The sequence below is a fragment of the Thamnophis sirtalis genome, unplaced genomic scaffold (assembly GCF_051295495.1).
Source record: "Thamnophis sirtalis isolate CommonGarterSnake01/CBP01778 unplaced genomic scaffold, rThaSir2_p1.2 scaffold_12, whole genome shotgun sequence".
Lineage (NCBI taxonomy): Eukaryota > Metazoa > Chordata > Lepidosauria > Squamata > Natricidae > Thamnophis > Thamnophis sirtalis.
The window spans coordinates 38070002-38090637 of NW_028261392.1; the positions used below are offsets into that span (position 1 = coordinate 38070002).

The 20636-nt window shown below is 39.3% G+C and overlaps 1 protein-coding gene across 5 annotated transcripts in view; it reads right to left on the reverse strand.

Moving 5' to 3' along the window:
• The window catches only part of SLC9A7 (solute carrier family 9 member A7), a 60287-nt gene that overhangs the window by 8699 nt on the left and 30952 nt on the right, over nt 1-20636 (reverse strand). For 4 of the 5 annotated variants that reach the window (XR_015698175.1, XM_087726240.1, XM_087726237.1 and 1 more), the window contains exons 9-15: nt 20130-20218; nt 18851-18964; nt 15897-16008; nt 15069-15222; nt 8102-8161; nt 4237-4300; nt 88-170 (exon numbers count right to left, since the gene is read on the reverse strand). Coding sequence is in view for 4 of the 5 variants with exons in the window: in XM_087726240.1 (XP_087582366.1) it covers nt 88-170; nt 4237-4300; nt 8102-8161; nt 15069-15222; nt 15897-16008; nt 18851-18964; nt 20130-20218 (676 nt within the window). In the remaining variant the exon portion in view is untranslated. The remainder of the gene's footprint in view (nt 1-87; nt 171-4236; nt 4301-8101; nt 8162-15068; nt 15223-15896; nt 16009-18850; nt 18965-20129; nt 20219-20636) is intronic. The other variant, XM_087726238.1, reaches the window with a different exon arrangement.

Here is a 20636-nt window from a genome sequence, read left to right on the forward strand (position 1 = left end):
CTGCTCAGACCAGACAAGGATTGGCAGTTTTACAATGGCTTCTTGTATTGCATAGACTTTTGTCTATTAAGAGTCTGGAAAGGATACTTGTGGTCAAAGCTGTACCAAAGCCTGAAGATCCATGCACTTTCCTGTTTTGTCCGATTCCTTCGTTCAGCATCTGGACCATCCTGGGCAGGAAAGATGATTTTGTTATGCAAGGAACATTGTCAAATAAAGGAATAATATAACTGAGTGTACGCAAGACAAAACTGATCAATGGCAATAGTTTTTCAGCAGATTTTTTTCTTTTCAAAGGGGTCAGAAACATAACACCTACAGACATGTTTAGACAATGAAACTGGATGAGGGATACAACCCTGCACTTTGTTTGGAAATGTGTCCATCTTGCCAAATGAAAGCCAAAAAAGTCAAATAAAGGACATCTTGGGGAAGAGGGTTTCCTTTTTTCCAGTTTCATTTCTGATACAAGAATGTAAAGTGACCATATCCATACAAAACCTGGAGTCCACTGTATGAAAATGTACAGAATACAGAATCTCATTACTAAATATACCAACTGGATCCAAAGTTTACCTGTACTTAAGCTATATGAGTTGTATGAAACATTTACAAACATGGAGTTCCTCCATAGGACTTAAAGGGAGGATGTATAGTAACTTATACTACTCCTATTTAGAGCATGAGTATCAGGATAGCATCCTGCCTTTTATCCCAATTATATAGCTCTAAACAGCATAAAAACTGTCAAAATGGAATTCTGGTTATAAGGAAGATCAGATGAAAAGTGTCTGTATAAACATAAATAAATACTATCAATAAATTATTTAACTAGCTATATGGTTTTCTTTCCTGAGATGAGTTTGGATAATTGCTGATAATTAGAAGATTCAGTCAGGGCAGTTGAAAACAGAAAGTAACAAAAAAGAAAGATCCTTAGGAGAGATTTGAAAAGGAAGTAAGATTATTCAAAAGCAACATTGTATTTCTCCCTCCACCATAATGGATATGGTGACTGTCAGGGATGTGGGACACTAAGCTTTAGCTGTTTTGATATGTAAAAACTAATTTTAAAAACATAAATTTAGGAATACTGTGAGTTGTGCACCAGCTTTCCTGGACCAACAATCGCTACTCATGGTCACTCATGCCCTAGTCACTTCCTGTCTTGACTATTGCAACATGCTCTAAATGGAGCTGCCCTTGAAGAGCATCCAGTTGGTGCAAAATGCAGCGGCCACATGGTTTTGTGCAGACCTCGGTGTGCACATGTGTCACCTCTCCTGTGGGAGCTGCATTGGTTGCTGATTTGCTTCCGGGTGCAATTCAAGGTGCTGGTTCCCTTCATGTCTTGGGACCAGGTTATCTGAGGGATCATCTCTTGCTGGTCACATACAGTATATCCAACCCACCAGAGCAGGGAGGGAAGGAATGTTGCAGGTCCCATCCCCTAGAGAGATACAGGTGAAACTCGAAAAATTAGAATATTGTGCAAAAGTTCATTTATTTCAGTAATGCAACTTAAAAAGTGAAACTAATATATGAGACAGACTCATTACATGCAAAACAAGATAGTTCAAGCTGTGATTTCTCATAATTGTGATGATTATGGTGTACAGCTCATGCAAACCCCAAATCCACAATCTCAGAAAATTAGAATATGGTGAAAAGCTGCAATATTCTAGGCTCAAAGTGTCCCACTCTAATCAGCTAATTAAGCCATAACACCTGCAAAGGGTTCCTGAGCCTTTAAATGGTCTCTCAGTCTGGTCAGTGGGAATCACAATCATGGGAAAGACTGCTGACCTGACAGTTGTGCAGAAAAACATCATTGACACCCTCCTTAAGGAGGGAAAGCCTCAAAAGTTAATTGCAAAAGAAGTTGGATGTTCCCAAAGTGCTGTATCAAAGCACATTAATGGAAAGTTATGTGGAAGGGAAACGTGTGGAAGAAAAAGGTGCACAAGCAGCAGGGATGACCGCAGCCTGGAGAGGATTGTCAGGAAAAGGCCATTCAAAAGTGTTGGGGACTTTCACAAGGAGTGGACTGAGGCTGGAGTCAGTGCATCAAGAGCCACCACACACAGACGGATCCTGGACATGGGCTTCAAATGTCGTATTCTTCTTGTCAAGCCGCTCCTGAACAACAAACAACGTCAGAAGCGTCTTACCTGGTCTAAAGAAAAACAGACCTGGTCTGTTGCTCAGTGGTCCAAAGTCCTCTTTTCTGATGAAAGCAACTTTTGCATCTCATTTGGAAACCAAGGACCCAGAGTATGGAGGAAGAATGGAGAGGCACACACTGCAAGATGCTTGAAGTCCAGTGTGAAGTTTCTGCAGTCTGTGTTTATTTGGGGAGCCATGTCATCTGCTGGTGTTGGTCCACTGTGCTTCATTAAGTCCAGGGTCAACGCAGCTGTCTATCAGGAGATTTTGGATCACTTCATGCTTCCTTCCGCAGACGAGCTTTATGGGGATGCTGACTTCATTTTCCAGCAGGACTTGGCACCTACCCACACTGCCAAAAGCACCAAAACCTGGTTCAATGACCGTAGGATTACTGTGCTTGATTGGCCAGCAAACTCGCCTGACCTGAACCCCATAGAGAATTTATGGGGCATTGCCAAGAGAAAGATGAGACACATGAGACTGAACAATGCAGAAGAGCTGAAGGCTGCTATTGAAGCATCCTGGTCTTCCATAACACCTCAGCAGTGCCACAGGCTGATAGATTCCATGCCATGTCGCATTGAGGCAGCAATTGCTGCAAAAGGGGCCCAAACCAAGTACTGAGTACATATGCATCTTATACTTTTCAGAGGTCTGATATTGTTCTATGTACAATCCTTGTTTTATTGATTGCATGTAATATTCTAATTTTCTGAGATTGTGAATTTGGGGTTTTCATGAGCTGTAAGCCATAATCATCACAATTATGACAAATCATGGCTTGAACTATCTTGCTTTGCATGTAATGAGTCTATTAGTTTCACCTTTTAAGTTGCATTACTGAAATAAATGAATTTTTGCACAATATTCTAATTTTTCGAGTTTCAACTGTATACCTAGTGGGACCCAGAAGAAGGGCCTTTTCCGTGGTGGCTCCATCTCTCTGGAATATAATTCCCCCAGAGATTAGAATGGCCCCCACTCTAACACTCTTCTGGAAGGTGCTGAACACCTTGTTCTGCCAGCGGGCCTGGGAAATGCAGAGTGGGATGGAGCCCATTAAATGGCTCATGTGATGTGTATCACCAGGGTGGGGATTATTTTATTATATTATTTTATTATATGATTCTCTTTTATTAGTTTTATTGCTTCTATATGAAGTTTTTATATTCTTGTAAGCTGCCTTGAGTCGCCATGTGCTAATAGGCAGCAAGATAAATTTCCTAAAACAAACAAACAAACACAAAATTGGATCTTCTTTGGTAAGAAATACATAAAATAGATATGGGGCAACAAGGTGAGATGGCACAGCAGAAGAGGACAAAGATGAAAGAAAACAAGGCAATATGTGACTTCCTTCTTTCCCTTCCTTTCCCTATGTACATATAGAGTGGAACAAAATGGAAGATTAAACATCTAAAACTTTCTAACAAAGAACTTGGCTGCCCCATATACATACCACATTTTTCAGAGTATAAGATGTACCTTTTTCCCTCAAAAAAGAGGCTGAAAATCTGGCTGTGTCTTATACACTGAATACAGCATTTTTTGCCTCCTGAAATCCTGCCCCCTTCACCAAAATAGCCGTTCATAGCTTTCAGGGAGCTCCTGGGGGATGGAGAAGGCAGAAATGAGCAATAAATGAACTGGGTTTTGCTAATTTTGCCCCCCCCCCCAACCACCACCCATTCACGAAAAACAGGCTGTTTTTTGCTCGCTTTTGGCCCCCAACCCTCCCAGGAGCACTCTACAAGCCTCCTAAGGGCTATTCATGCCCCTTTTAAAAAATGTGCCTGTTTTTGCAAAAAATGTGCCATTTTTGGGAGGTTTGTAGAGTCCAAAAACTTTTTTTCCCAAAACCTTGGTGCATCTTATACTCCGGTGTATCTTATACTCTGAAAAATACGGTATATATTGTAATACAAGGCTGAATCTTACCTGTGAAATTCACAACCACATGAGTTGACTACATGTTTAGGGTGGGGAGCGGAAATGTAGAATATGAATGCTGCTCAAACATGCTTGTATAGGAACATCACTGACCTGTTGAAAAAGTTAACTACTTACTCCTTGTAAGACTTGGAAGCTGTCATTGTTGGGTGGAGGGTCTTGATCAGGGTCAACTCCAACTCTGTAGAAATATCGGGAAACAAAGAGCAGGAGATAATTAACTGAATTAATACTTTTTCCACTGGGCTTGAGGCTAGTGGAAAAGATTTAGCATAGTGTACGTATGCATAGTACAAAGAGTACCAGAAAGTGTCTGGTAATATAATAAGTACCTACAACATTGACTGGATGTTATCAGGGTCTGAGGACCAGTAGAGAAGCCACCACTCTACCGAATTCACCCTGTTCTCTCTCTCTCTCTCTCTCTCTCTCTCTCTCTCTCTCTCTCTCTCTCTCTCTCTCTCTCTCTCTCTCTCTCTCTCTGTCTCTCTCTCTCTCTCTCTCACACACACACACACACACGTCTCCTGCACTTATACCATGGTTTTAAATCAGTGCCCAGAGTTTAGGAGAATGTGACCGGAAGTCTCTAGTGACTACATCAATTCTGTAGAGGCTTCTTTGAGGAATTCAGTTATCAGAAGTGAAATAAAGACTGAAGAACCGATTGCATAGCAAGCCAACAGTTTAATCAACGCTGCCGGAAAATACACCATAAGCAAGTAGTTTTTTTAAGGCAGTAGAAATCTTGTAAGCATGAAAAGATCACTCACCAATAACACACCTTATCAGTGAAGTTTAGAACCCAACAAAAAATCCAAACCCAAGGGAAATTTGTTGCCAAGTAAATGCAAAGGGCAAGGAATATGATACCATTCTTAGGTGAAAGAGGATTCTTTGTAGTAATCTTTTAACTTACAATACAGTGAAATGTTTCTTTTAAAATATATATTATATTCCTCTGGGTCTCTATGACTCATCACAAACAAACAAAACTTTCCACTATGATTTTCTGTTTCTTAACTTTACTGCCCAAATTCTTTTGAACAAGCCACATTTTCAGTTTATCCATCTATAGCTTTCTACTGTTTCGCATCCACCCAGCTAAATTACATGAAACAGAAACATAAAGTTAACTCTGTGGTTGTACTTTGAAGAGCAAGACACTCTCATCTGACTTGCAACCCTGTTATGGAGATGTATGGGGCAATTTAATTCTTGGGGCCTTGAGTGGCAATCTGTATTGACAAGGAAAGGCCCAAGGCAGGGGTCCTCAAACCATTTAAACATGGGGCCAATTCATGGTCCCTCAGACTGTTGGGGGCCCGGACTGGCTTAGTGGAAGTGGCTACGTGGTCATGTGATTGGGTGGACATGGCCAATTTAACAGTCCATTGAACAATGCACACAAATTAACTCTAATTTGTTTTGCTCCTGGGGGTGTTTTATTTGCTTTTGTTTGCATATTGCTGTTTTGGTTGCCTTTATTTTTTACTAGATCGCTTTTTCAGTTGTTTAGGAGTCTAGTGGTCTACTTCAGGAAACTCAGTTTTGCAGCAATTTTTCCCAGCCCCAAGGAGCTTGAGAAATCTCTGTCTATGTCTCTTTGTCTCTCCCTCTCTGTTTCTCTCTCTTTGTCAGCCTCTGCTTTGCTGTTGCTTCGGCTGCCATGAGACGGGGAGGGAGGGCATGGTATTTGGGAGGGGTTACTCATTGTGCTGGAGGAAGGTTCTGGAGTTCATCTGCCTGTCGGACTACGCATGCGTAGGAGATTCCCGCCAGGACTACCGGCACCGACATTCCATCTTCGTGATGCCTTTTGAAGTTATCTCACACCTGACACTTGGGAGAATTATGATTGGACTGTAACTGTGATGCCAAGGGGTGGGGAATGGGCTATTCTATATATCAATCACTTTCGCACCTAAATAATCAGACTTCGCTTACTGTCAGATCCTCTTCATTAGATAATTAGTAAAAGTACACTTGATTTCTACTCATGGAGTCTCGTGGTCTTCTTTCCTAATTATCTAATGGAGAGGATCTGACACTCTTTGTCTCTATCCTCTCTTTCTCTTTCTGTCTCTTTTCCTCTCCCTCTCCCTCTCCCTCTGTCCCCCTCTCTCTCTGTCCCCCCCCCTCTCTGTCTATCTATCTCTATCTATCTTCTGGAGGCGGGGGAGGTGAAAAATGGGCCTTTTTGCTAGTTTTTTTAGCCTCCTGGGCATCTGTGCACTCCGTTTTTCACATATCCCCACCTCCAGAAGCATTCTGCAGGCCCAAACCAGGCAAAGATGGCTCAATTTTTGGGGCAAAAATGGGCCGTTTTTGCCTGGATTTTTGCCTTTTAGGGTCTCTGCACCCCATTTTTCACATCCCCCGCCTCCAGAACATCTCTGCAGACCAAAATTGTGGGCCTTACCTTTTAGCTCTAGCCCATGGGGCTTGTGAAGGTAAGTCCTGCACTCAGCCGAAGAGTATGGGGGGGGGATGTGGGCGGGCAGCCTTGTGATCCTGCGCAGGCCAGATTAACGGCTTTGGCAGGACACATGAGGCCCACGGGCCGTAGTTTGAGGACACATGGCCCAAGGGAACAGTTAGGATCTTGTATTATACACAAGTGCAGGCAATGGATTTTAATCTAGGTTACACTGCAGTTTATGTGTATAGAATAGAGAGGAAGACAGCACAGCCTCTTTTTCAGATCAGGGTCTTGACAGTTTTGGCTTCCTAAACTAGCAACATCTATGAACTCATATTTAAGCACAACTACTTAGGGAAAGATGCAAAATAGCAGAAAGTGTCTGGTAAAATAACAATTGTTAAATATTACTGTGCTTCTATTCTAATTCCAGGATACTTTTAGCAATTTTATTTATTATGAAATTTATTGGCTACCCATCTCATATACAATGACTCTGGGTGGATATGATTTTATTTATAGATCATAACCAAGGACCATAAAACTCTACTTTTATTTGTACATCAAAACCCAAACTTTGAGCGGTAATAATCTCCTCCATAATTCAAACGAGGTTATCTGAATGAGAATGTTCCCAATACAAATTGGAAAGAGCTTTCTCTCTGTTCCATCTGCTTGGGAAACATAATTGGCAAAAATTTGTAAGACAGCCTTCCAAAATCATAAACTCCCACCTCTTTTCTCTGATGCCTGGCAAGCAAACAATGTTTTTATTTATGTAATAGTTATTTATACTCAGTACAAAACTATAGTTTGCTCAAACAGCTCAGTTATTTCATGTTTTCCTCACAACAAGGATAAGCAAAACTGAGTCTCTAAAGCCTTATATTTGGCAGGGTTTTAAATTTCAGTACAACATCCATAGTAACCCATAGCTACAGCATTTAATGCAAAAGAAAAAAATGAGCAGACATAGAAGAATCCAAACCAGTGGAACATTAGTTAGATTTTTCAAAAATCTAGTTATTAGATATTCAAAAACCAAATCTGCAACCTATGTATTTTTAATATGTGGCTGCCAGTTGAATTATTATTATTCCCAAATCCATTTCTGGCAAACATTTCTTTAGAATTCTACCTACAAATTGACTTAGTTTATTTAAGGAGAAATTCTTCAATGTAAAAAAATCCAAACCCTCATGAGGATTTGGACAAATAGCCCAGTTTGGCAAAGGCCAGATAATGTAAAAAAGTTGAAGTGGGTTTTGGGACAAGATAATAAATGCAATCTGATTTGCAAAGGAGTTAGCTCCTAGCACACTTGTGGTTGCTTGTGAGTTTCTGCATTCTTTTCAGTTGCTAGACAGAACATCATGGAGAATGACAATAGTATTTTTTCCAATTCACACATAGCAAACTTTGCAGAAAAACGAAGAATGGTAAAAAGTCTTCTGCAGCATTAAGAGAAAGGCATGCAACAGCAGACAAAGAATGCACACACTTGAGGTTAGAAAAATGAAGAAAGCCAAGCACCAGGTAAAGGTCATTTTGTTTGGTCACCTGAAATACAGCCAACGGCTTTCATTCATCTCTTCCACCGATGGAATATATTCACCGACTCTAATATAGCACAAAAATGGGATTGGTTTACTTACACATTTTTTAAAAAAAACTAATTGCCTTTCCATGTTGTTTCTTCTAGGACTGCTTTACCCAAAACAAAATATTATCAATGGGATGCAAAGTATGAAAATAAAAAAGAACAGTAAAATAAAAGACAATAATATTAAGTAACTCAGTAAACTAACAAGTATTATTAAGATTATAATTAAAAGAAAATTAAGGGCACCAAGCAAACCTTCCCTTTCAAGTTTCCTTGATCCATAACCAGGGTTCATTCATTCATTTCCCCCTCTCACTGCCATCCACTTTGACTCCAATGCAGAGGTGGTATTTTACTGGTTTGGACCAGATCGCCCAAACCGGTAGCAGAAATTCCAGGAGGCTCTGTCCACCCACGCCCGGTTCTATGGCATCCCATTTAGCCCCCTTTTCTGTCAAAAGCACATGCACGGAAGGATCTGCGCGCACTCACATTTGCAAACCAGTAGGGAAGGTAAGTGTACACCACCACTGCTCCAATGGAATGTGGAGAGCAAGGATGGAAGAAGTCTTGATGACCTCCTGCTTTAAGTTTACAAATTTCCACATAATGAAACACTACAAATCTTCATCAACCGTAGTAAGCAAACAAAAATCTTGAGCTGAAATGTATATAGAAAACTTGTTATGATAATTAATCAGAGGTACTTATAATGAGAAGTTTTCCCATCATTCCTCCTCTCATTCCTAGGTTCATTTGTTTCTACTCTTTTCAGAATCACTTCTGTCCTTCTCTTTATGCTTTTATGGAATGCGACCATCTTCTTTCCAGGTCCTTGCTTCCTGTAGTGGCCACCTACTTTCCTGAGGTTTTTTTGCTTCTTCTGTGATTTTCTCAGTTGTTTCTTCAATAACTCTGGATGCCTGCTTGACCAACTTCAAAGGACTTTCTACTGTTTTCTCCTTAATTTTACAATACTAAGAAAAGTGAACTGTGAACTTTAAAAAAAAATCTATTCCTGGAGAGAAAGCTTCAGCTTGGACTGCTGAAGAACCCTCATATGATCATTCAAATACAGATAGTCCTTCACTTACAACAGTTTATTTAGTGACTGTCCAAAGTTATGGACAGTACTGAAAAAAGTGACTTATAACCATATTTCACAGTTATGACTGTTGCGGCATTCCTACGGTCACGATAAAAATTCAGATGCTTGGCAACTGGTTCATATTTATGACGGTTGCAGTGTCCCAGGGTCATGTGATCACCTTTTGCAACCTTTTGACAAACAGTAAATGGGGAAGCCAAGTTCACTTAACAATGCAGATTCCCTTAACAACTGTGGCAAGAAACATCATACAATGGGACCAAACTCACTTAATAACTGTCCCACTTAGCAACGAAGCTTTGGGATCAATTATGGTTATAAGTTGAGGACTATCTGCAATGCACCATTATAGGCAAGAATTTTCTATTTCATTCAGGCCAGATCCTCATCTAAGTATTACACTTTATTGGTTAAAATCCAGAGACTGATTATAATGTGGCAGCTGGTGCATATTTGCATGCAGTGTAACATCATGGTATTTTATTACTCAGGACTCAAGAGTTCAGCAGTCACATCAAAAATGTAGAGAAGGAATGCAACCCATCTTTGCCTTGCAGCACAATGTGTCCAAACTATATGATTTATACAAGTAGTCCTCGGCTTACGACCACTACCAAGCCCAAAATTTCAGTTGCTAAGCAAGACTGTTGTTAAATGAGTTTCCCATTTTAGGACCTTTCTTGCCACAATTGAATCACTGCAGTTGTTAAGTTAGTAAACATGGTTGTTAAGTGAATTTGGCTTCCCCATTGATTTTGCTTGTCAGAATGTCACAAAATGTGATCACGAAACCAGACAACCCTCATAAATACATGCCAGTTGGCAAGTGTATACATTTTGATCATGTGACGATGGGGATGTTGCAACAGTTGTAAGTGTAAAAAAACGGGCATCAGTCACTTTGTTCAGTGCCGTTGTCGCTTTGAATAGTCACTAAACAAATGCCTGTTATTTGAGGGCTACTTGTATTCACTTTCCTGCTCTTTTCTCTATGGAAATGGCAACCTCTGGCAACAAGGGAATATTGTGGCATTTTCTGTGATCGTAATTCAAGTGTTTTGTCAAGGAAAGTTCTGTTTGCATCGGATGCCTTAGCTAAATTTTTCACCACTGTGCCCCTTCCACTGAAGTCCTTTGCAATGTATCTCATCATTTCTAGAATGATCCTCCTCCTTTTAAGAGGCTTTCTTTGAAGGAATGTTGTGTGGAGGAAAAAACACAGTAGGAATAAATTTCAATGCATACTGTTGTGAAGCCATACCTGAATCAAAGTTTAACTGATTAGAAAGATAAGAATAAATATCCTTGTATTTGCACATAATGCTTGTAGATCATTATGGATAAAATTGTTACCAGAATTTCAATTACACAGAAGGAAATACACATATAAAATTTAAGGCTATCTTGAACAGTTTCAAAGTTCCAACTGTCAGAAGTTTTCAGAAATTACCCAACCAAGTGCTAGCAACTGATGCATCAACTATATGAAACTGTGACTCAATTCAGACATGAGTATTTTCAAGCCATAAAATTAGAGCCTAAATTAAATTAAATTAAATTTAAAAAAAGTTAATAGCTATCAAAGGCAAACTAAGATGATAGTGGCTTGTATACTTTCCCTTTCTCATCTATTTTGTCCTTCAGTCTCTAGCAGCATGCAGAAAGATAGCACATAATTTTAATAACTTGTTAAAATGAAGTATTTGCTAATACTAATTGATTGGAAGACACCCAGAATTTAATATAAGTTGAGCAGCTACATAAAATAAGTAAATACATAAATATTTATGGCTGGTCAATTCAGAATCTAAATCATTCCAACTCAGGTTTATAAATTCATTTCAAAACTATAATGTTATATATTAGTAATGACGAACAATTTTGTTGTTGGGAGCCACAAATGTGAGAGTACATGCGCGTGTACCGGCACTCATAATGCAAACCGTGTCCCCACATGCACATGTGCGCACAACACCTCCCCCCATACTCCTCTCATGCGTGCCACACTGCACGTTTAAGTTTAAGTTTAAGTTTTATTTTATTTATATGCCGCCCTATTCCCTAAAGGGACTCAGGGCGGCGAACAACTTAAACGGGAAGGGGAAACATACAAGTACAAAATAAACATATTAAAATGACCAACAACCACACCTGTCGAGAGGGGAGGGGAGCTCATCAACCCCAGGCCTGCCGACACAGCCAGGTTTTAACGGCTTTTCGGAAAGCAGGGAGAGAGGTGAGGGTCCGAATCTCCGCGGGGAGTTCGTTCCAAAGGGCCGGAGCTGCAACAGAGAAGGCCCTCCCCCGGGTCGTAGCCAGATGGCATTGGCTGGTGAATGGAACCCGAAGGAGGCCGGCCCTGTGCGATCTAATGGGTCTTTGGGAGGTAATTGGCAGCAGGCGGTCTCTCAAGTACCCAGGTCCAATACCATGAAGGGCTTTATAAGTAACAACTAGCACCTTGAAGCGTATCCAGAGACTGATTGGAAGCCAGTGCAGCTCGCGGAGGATAGGTGTAATGTGGGTGTATCAAGGTACACCCACAATCGCTCGCGCGGCCGCGTTCTGGACCAGTTGAAATCTCCGAATGCTCTTCAAGGGCTGCCCCATGTAGAGCGCATTGCAGTAGTCCAGTCTTGAGGTCACGAGGGCGTGAGTGACTGTTGCAAGTGCCTCCCGGTTCAGGTAGGGACGCAACTGGTGCACCAGGCGAACCTGGGCAAATGCCCCCCTGGTCACAGCCGACAAATGATGTTCTAAAGTCAGCTGTGGGTCCAGGAGGACTCCCACGTTGCAAGCCCTGTCTGAGGGGCGTAAAATTTCACCCCCCAGCCTGAGTGATGGAATACTAACCAAATTTTTGGGAGGGAAACACAACAGCCACTCCGTCTTGTCTGGATTGAGCACAAGCTTGTTAACCCCCATCCAGACCCTGACAGCCTCCAGGCACTGGCACATCACGTCGACTGCTTCACTGAGTTGGCACAGGGCGGACAGATACAACTGAGTGTCGTCCGCATATTGATGGTATTTTATCCCATGCCGTCGAATGATCTCACCCGAACTCCACGTCTCCAAGCTGAGCTTGGTATTTCCTCCAGGGTGCCAGGAAAGCCACTGGAGCTTGGGGAGGGAAAAAACAGACCCAACGGGCCAACTGGAAATTTGGAAATGATTCGTTTCCAGCTTCTGGAGGGCCTCTAAGGGGCCAGGGGAGGCCTTTTTCCCCTCCCCAGGCTTCAGGAAAGCCTCCAGAACCTGGGGATGGCAGACAACGGGCCCAACGGCCCAACTGGAAGTTCAGAAACTGCTTCAGCTTTCCTGAAGCCTGGGGAGGGTGAAAACAACCTCCCTCGACTCCCCCGGAGGGCCTCTGGAAGCTGGAAATGGATCGTTTCCAAACTTCTAGTTGGCCCATTGGGCCAGTTTTTTGTCCTCTGAGGCTTTCTTGGAGCCTGGGGAGGGTGAAAACGGCCTTCCCTGGTTCTCCGGAAGGCCGAAAATCAACTGGCTGACAGCTCGCGTACCGGCTTGTGTACTGGCAGACATGGCTCAACATGCCATCTGTGGCTTGCATGCCATAGGTTCGCCATACAGTTATATAATCTCTAGCCGGAATAATTAATCACAATAAGCCACACTAAATTCTTGCCTATCATTGGTTCTTTAGCCATGATCTGAAATTGTAATATTGTAAACTGGTCAACACTATCCTATACTATTACCACATAAACCTATTCAGTGGCTGGGTAATATTATGTGCTTAGTACAGATTCTTGGAACTTCTCTTAAGTGAGTAAATCTCTCTGGTATATATTAAGAAAAACAAGACATTTCAAATTATTGATTTTTAAAGCACAAACTTTGTTTTACAGAAAACATTTTTGCTGCTGCCTCCATTTCCTTTGTCAGAACTGTAAGCAACTGTAAGCAGTTTATCAGCTCTTTTCTGCATCATAGTGGTTTAGGATATCCTGATTCAAGCATTATTTTCCTCTAAAGGCTGAAGATCTGAAAGATAACTGGATGCTAGTGCTCATGTTTATGCAGGACTTAAATGTAATGCAATCCTCCATCTTAATGAACTAGGTTATAACAAAGGCTCCCTCTTTTCAAGCATTTACTAATGAAGAACCTTTAAGAAATCTTCAAAGTAGTTAAGCCAAACGTTATGCAGGACATTAATACTTGCTAGAGATATCTAACTGAATAAGGTAAACAAAAAAATTGTATTGGAAGTTTGCCTGATAACAAATGACCGCTATGCAAATAACTTTTCACTTGTAAACATTATCTTTTGTTTTCACTAGTAATCCTCACCTTATACTCTAATTATAAGTTCAGTTAAACAGAATCCCTCCTCGGCACATTGCCTCTGAACACAAGCAAGATCAGTAGCAGCTATGTTTCTTACTGTGCCAAAGTACGGTATTATTAACCTCAACTAGAATATTCTTCAGCTGCAGGGAGAATACAGGTAGTCCTCGACTTACAACAGTTCGTTTAGTGCCCATTCGAAGTTACAATGGCTCTGAAAAAAATGACTTATGATCATTTTTCACACTTATGATTATTGCAGCATCCCATGGTCATGTTATTTATATTTGAATGTTTGATGGCTGGTTCATATTTATGACCGTTGCAGTATCCCGGGGTCACCTTTTGCAACCTTCTGACAAGCAAAGTCAATGGGGAAGCCAAGTTCACTTAACAACTGTGTTGCTAATTCAACATCTTCTGTGATTCACTTAACAAATGTGGCAAGAAAAGTCATAAAATGGGGCAAAACTCACTTAACAAATGTCTCACTTAGCAACATAAATTTTGGGCTCAATTGTGGTCGTAAGGTGAGGATTACCTGTATCCTCTAATTTGATTAACTGGCAGTGCCTCAACCTCTAACCAACTAATACTACGGTATTATAATCCCTCCTCCTCCTTCTCTTCTCTTTGTATTACAATTGCCCATGACTGCCATCGTCTGGGTTGTTTTATGTCCTGCAGCTTCTATGATTTTCTATCTGATACATACAGACAGACTCAGCTTAATTAAAAAGAGACAAGGTTATCACTGCAAATCTTTAAAAGCTTGTCTCTTTACGAAGCACACTCCTTTATCCATGATTTAGCTCAGGAGTGACTAGAAAGTCCTCCTTTGGGTAAGAAAGAGAACAATCCCAAAGTTCCAAACAAATCCTAAGTGTTCGGAAAGAGTATCTCCTGACCATTTGACAAAATACATCCCAAAGAACTTTGTTGCTGAAATGAAGGATAATGAAAACAATCAAGGATGGAATTTTGTTATGAGTGAACTATAGATTCTGGTCCAAGCAACTCTTTGCTTTAGAATTATTCCTCATACTAGTAATCAATCAAAAGCAATCTTCGATTTGAAACACTCCCTTTACATAAAAAACCCCCACATATACAAAACCAGTTTAACCTTTCAAAGTAAGCAAACTTCTGAATATATGAATTATGATCATATTTTTCTATGCAATTAAGTACACTATTCTATTTATTTATAGCATGCCTTTATTATTTTTACAAATAAATCAAGGGGGCAATCATATCCAACATGCCTTCCTCCTCCTATTTTCCACACAACAACAACTCCACTGAGATGGATTGAGATGAGAGAGAGTGACTGGCCGAAAGTGGCTACAGCAGGATTTAAACTCAGTCTCCTGTGTTTTTTTTACTTGGTATTTTAACCAATAGACCAAACGGGCTCTAGTCTGAATACCTAGGTTGACACTGATTTTTTTTTTTAAAAGTCAATTATGAACAAATTGGTTCAAATTCAGCAAGAATACCTTATATTTAGCCATGACAGCATGGGTGTTGTCCCTCCACCAACAATCCAGACAGTAAAAAAGACAATAAGTAGGGTTGTAGTGAACATCATCTGATGAGCATAGGTTGCAGTGTCTCGGATGGAAAGAGCAAATGCCATGGCTCCACGAAGACCTGCAGGCAACAGTGACAAAAAGATGGTGGTTGTCACACAGCAGAGGAGAGATGCTTTGAATACTTCCATCCAAACAGAAAGCCAGCGCTTAATACTTGATGTAATCTATAATTACGAACCTTACACGCAGATTCTCAGCTCCAGGAAAGAGAATCTGTTACTATGATGAAATATGAATGCTGTTCAAAACCAGTATGTATCTGTTGAAGATTATGCAAGCCTCTCAACAATTAACAAAGCAGCTAGAAGAAATCCACCATTTAATTGGTGATTTATAAAATCAAGTTTCAGGGGAAAAAACCCACAGTAAATGGTGGGAAAGCCCAAAGTTATGAAACTTGAGGAAGAATTTAGCAGTTGGACCCAAGTTGCAATAGCGTTTGACATCCCAACATTTGACTTGTAGAATATATTTTCAAGACATATTTAAATCTTTATGCCTCTCTGTATGTATTATTCTTTCAAATCAGTGTTGAATTTTTAACTGCTTTTTTTTTTCCTTCTGGTAGATCTTTCAGATTTCCAGAGATAAATTGCCAGAGATAAATTGTGATCTATTTAGAGGCTTGACATGACTTTAGAATTTTTATTTTTGTTTACTTTAACAAGAAATGTTATTGTTTTCAAAGGACTAAGGAAACCCTTTTTTATTGGTTTTGTCTTATTGATTTACCGGAAAACATCATCATATGTTGAAAATTCCAGGAGATCTTGTGCCTTCTACCCAAATTCAGGAAGAAAGAGAGTGGATAGATGTGTGCAGCTCGTCCCAGGAAAACCGCTAGCTAACCACAACTTTTGGTTAAGAATCCAACAGGCATATATACAGTATACATATATACATCTCTTGTATTATTTTCAAGTAATTCCATTAATTTTAAGAATATCAAACATTACATCGAACATCAAATTGCCTTATTTCAGTCAATGACTAGCATAAAACACAAAATCTGAACCAAAACTAAGCAATGACTTATAAAAAACAAATGCAAAGCAGGGAATACTGCATCTATGTGCTCTACTAAACAACACTGGGACATAGCAGAAGTATAAAATAGTACGGTAAAACATCTTATTAAGACTAAGACTAAAACTCAGATAATTTAATTTAATAATTTTAAGAATAAGTATCCTTCAACATCTTTTTCTCATGGAACAAACCCTTATTCTTAAACATGTAATATTTACATCCTAACACCTCTGTTCCATTGAAATCTGTTTGTTGTGAGGTTTGAACAAGGGAAGCCTCTACTTCAATACTAAGAGAACCAACATCTCTTGCTATCTATTTGTTCTTCATTATCTGCATAAGGCTGCTGTTGAGAAATAATATAGGATTAACAGTCAGTCAATCTTCCTCCTGCACTGGTCACTAAGAATCCACTCATATCATGAAAGCCAATAACGGATCTTTAGAGAAAGCAAGCAGAAGATAAATTGCACTTCTTTGCCAAGTCAATTCAAATGGGAAAATCCTTGCATATATACTCCATATTGCATACACCTGCAAAACTGTGGCTTGATTTTTTAAGTGCTCATTTGCCTATGTACATTGCTCACTTGCAAGTGCTTAAGAAGAAGTATTTACTGAATGTTTATGAACACTTAAAACTGAGCGTCTATATAAAAGTTAACAGGAAGAGATGCTCCACGGAACTAATCTAAATTGGCTTAGAAGATTTAAGATAACGAGGGAAGAACAAGGTCTCTTTGAAATAAAGAGTTGTCAGTTCTACATATATATGAATGTTGCAAGAGCCTTCCTAAAGGGCATTGGTCAGCTCAATACAAACAGAGACACAAGGACATTCAAGAGTAGCTCCAAAGAATGTTACTGTTGCTTAACCAATAAAACTGAACCTGAAGGCAGAGTTATGAAATCCATAAATAAATAGGCTCTCCTAATCATCTTTTCATGCTGAAACATCAATGCTGTAGGGCAAAATAGTACCAGTAGTACTTTGAATTTCTATCTCTGTTACAGGTTTTGGAGCAAACTATGCAGGCTCCAAGCCAATAAATCTTTGTAAGAAGGTAAGGAAATGTAATTCTTAATTAATTCTTGGAATGCGAGAATTTTAGCCAATTCCAAAACAACAAGAGGCAACTTCTACATAGGAAGACTGTGGGACATTGGCTGATTCTCTTTCTGAAAGAGGACCTTTGAAAGAAGTAGGTGGAGCATGGCATGATGGGTTGCAAAGGACACCCAAGGGTATGAGACCCAGGGATCCAGTCAGGTGGGAAGTAGGCCCAAGGCACCCAGCCAAACAAGATGGAGGAAAGACAGGTGGGTGGTGCTCCTATGGTAGCCAAGCGCCCGCATTGTGATCATTTGACTGTAGGGGAGCTCAGAAGCCAAAACTTTGGGTACGGGTTGCAAATCCCTTCATTCAGCACCATAGCAATTTTGAATGTTTACTAAATGGTCATAAGTCAATGACTAACTACAAAAAATTTTCACCATTCCTTTCATGGGGGATGTTTCTTCAACTATACTTTGGTCTATATTCTTGAGATTTCCTCCAGATCTCTCATCTGAATAACAACCAAACCTGACACTGTTAATGCTCTCCATGGAGAAATCAAGTACATGACAGCAAAAAGAAGAGGAAGAGAAACCTTTTAGTATCAGTTCTCTGAAACTGCATCATAAATATTTACAATAATCAGTACAACTTAAGATATTGCCGTTACTATATGAAAATGATTGAGAGGGATGAAAAAGTAGATTCTGGTTTAGAGTAAATTTCTCTCTAGGGCTGACTACACAGCCTCAGAAGTGTAACAGAATCAGCAAAGGTATGATAATAAAAGCATTTTTTAAACTTCATCCTGAAGACAAGATTAAGTTTGGGTGCCCCCTCTCCCGCATGATATATTTAGGAACAATAAAGTTCCTCATCCCTCAGTTTTCATCTGAAAGTATAATTCTCCATTTTCTAGTTTTCAGCAAGTACCATGTTCTTCTTTTTCATCTTTCTCATAAATACGAAACTAAAGTAATTCTAATGTAATTATATTTTTCAAAATTATATTCCCATGAATTTTTTTTCTTATTGCCAAACTACTTCTCCTTCAGTTTTAATCTCAGACTCTTGAGAATGTCAGAAGATACCAGAATTTGACTTTTTGTCATCTGACTTTAACACATGTTGTCTACCTTCTTCTGAAGGTTTCTCAAATCTCATACTTGCCTTAATAAATATGCAGGTTTCAAAGATCATGCAAGTACACAGATTTATCCAACACAATACTCTGACTCAAAGACAGAGATAACATTTTTTTCTAATATTTAATCTTCAGATATAATATCTAATAGATTATAGTTTAAGAAGCTCCATCCTCTTGTTTGTATTACAGCAACATAACATTCAAAAGCCATGGTTTTATAAAAGAGGCTGCAGCAAAAGCTACTGTAGTCTGTTTTCCAACCTGCTATAAAATACAGCTGAAACCCTAAACACATGTAGTTAGGAGCTAATCCTATGAATTCTGTAGGACTTATTTCTAAGTAGACATCTATGGGATTGCACTTTTAAAAATATCTTATTTCAACGCCATAAAAACACAGAGAAAATTTCCAAAACCTTTGAAACATACATTTGAAACATGAAGAAAGGATACAAAAGCTCCAATTATGAAAACCGGGCTGAAAACATGTTTCTGGAAAGTAAACAAAGCTAAGCCCATATAAGAAAATATGAAATTCTCAGCCAGGAAATGCAGAACTTCAAAGAGCTGAGGGTAAATGTGAAAAGATTAGTTTGCCAGATGCATTCAATATACCTGACACTTTATATAAATATCTATGTTTTCTTGTCTAAAGCTCATGCTAAGTAAAATAAACTTATATGTAATGATAGAAAATAATGGGAAAATAATGTCAGTTTGTTACAATTGTTTTCATCATTTTATACTATGCATCTGAAATTATACACCTGAGATAGTGTAATGTCAAGAAGGTAATTCCCAAATTCATATGTGCAGCTTTTCCTAATAAATACTTAATTTGAATTGTCCTCCAGAATAGCAAAGATAATTATCATAAAACAGGAATTCCTTTCTGATCTTGCTAGACTACAACTCTCATCATCAGCTGTGCACATCTAAAGCAATCTGAGCAGCACAACTGATGATGAGAGTTGTAATCCAGCAAGATCAGAAAGGAATTCCTGTTTTATGATAATTATCTTATGAATAATTATTCAGCAATATGTGAAGCACCTAAGATTCCTGTTCAGAGCTATAACACTAACCCCCCTAAAAACTAAATCACTAAAGCTAATTACGAATCAGATGTCTTTTATGTATCATCTCATATACTACAATGAGTAGCATAAGAGGTGCCTAGTATTCCATTAGCTGAATGTTGAAGTGTATCACCATATCTATAGATACCAGTTTTTGGACCTTGCCTCACAATCATTTAGTCATATAGGAAGAACAGATCATGTTGTCACTGCTTTAGTCCTTAAATGTCCCAGCACAACTGAAACCACTGAATAAAAGAAAGTCCCAATCCTGCCATAACTCATGAAAGGTATCCTAGCAGAATCATGTATCAAAGTTGGGAATACATAAGTCACACACAGGGAAAAGTATAGAAGAATAGTCAAGAATCTTTGTCCCAGCCCCATAGTTCTGTAAGCCTAACAATGTTTTGGGGAACATGACAGAGTACAGTTCAATGTACAACTCGGGATCCCCTGAGGTCTGGGTTACAATTCAAAGAAGACTGCACTTGATTGTTTTCCCAATCACATATTTCAGTTCATCAATTTTTATTAACTGCAAAGAGCGTTTTCTGTTCTTATCAAGTAAGAACCACCTGACACAATAAATGCATGGGAACAATACAAATCATGCCTATTTACACACAAAGCCAAGATTATTTTTTCCTCACCTGCTTGGTTCGGCTTCTTGATTCAACAGATAGATTATTGTATGTGTAATGAGCTTGTGTTATACCACAGAAAAGAACAGATACTACCCCTGTCAAGAAACAGCAATAAAAAGAAACATTAAAAAACTGTAGATTGTCTCTTTTTTATGCTCATTAAGATTTTAAATATGTTTTCTTTCATTCCTAAAGTATTAAATATCTGGCTTGCCTATGAGGACCTGGTAGGTTAACCTTTTCTAAGGCATGTATCCCCATGAAAAGCTACAGAGCTTAATCTTACTTGAAGATATTATCATAGGTCCTAGATACCTAGTTCTGTATTCCTAGAAGAAAACTGCTGTAGAGCCTGCCATACAGCATCTTCTCAGATGCCCATTATTATATATATTCCATATTTGTAGAGAGAATCTTGACAACTCCCGATTCTTCAAACCATTGGTGAGATTGAAATAAAATACTAGGCTCATTCTGACATTGAGAAATCAATCTATATTTTTTTTAGAATAC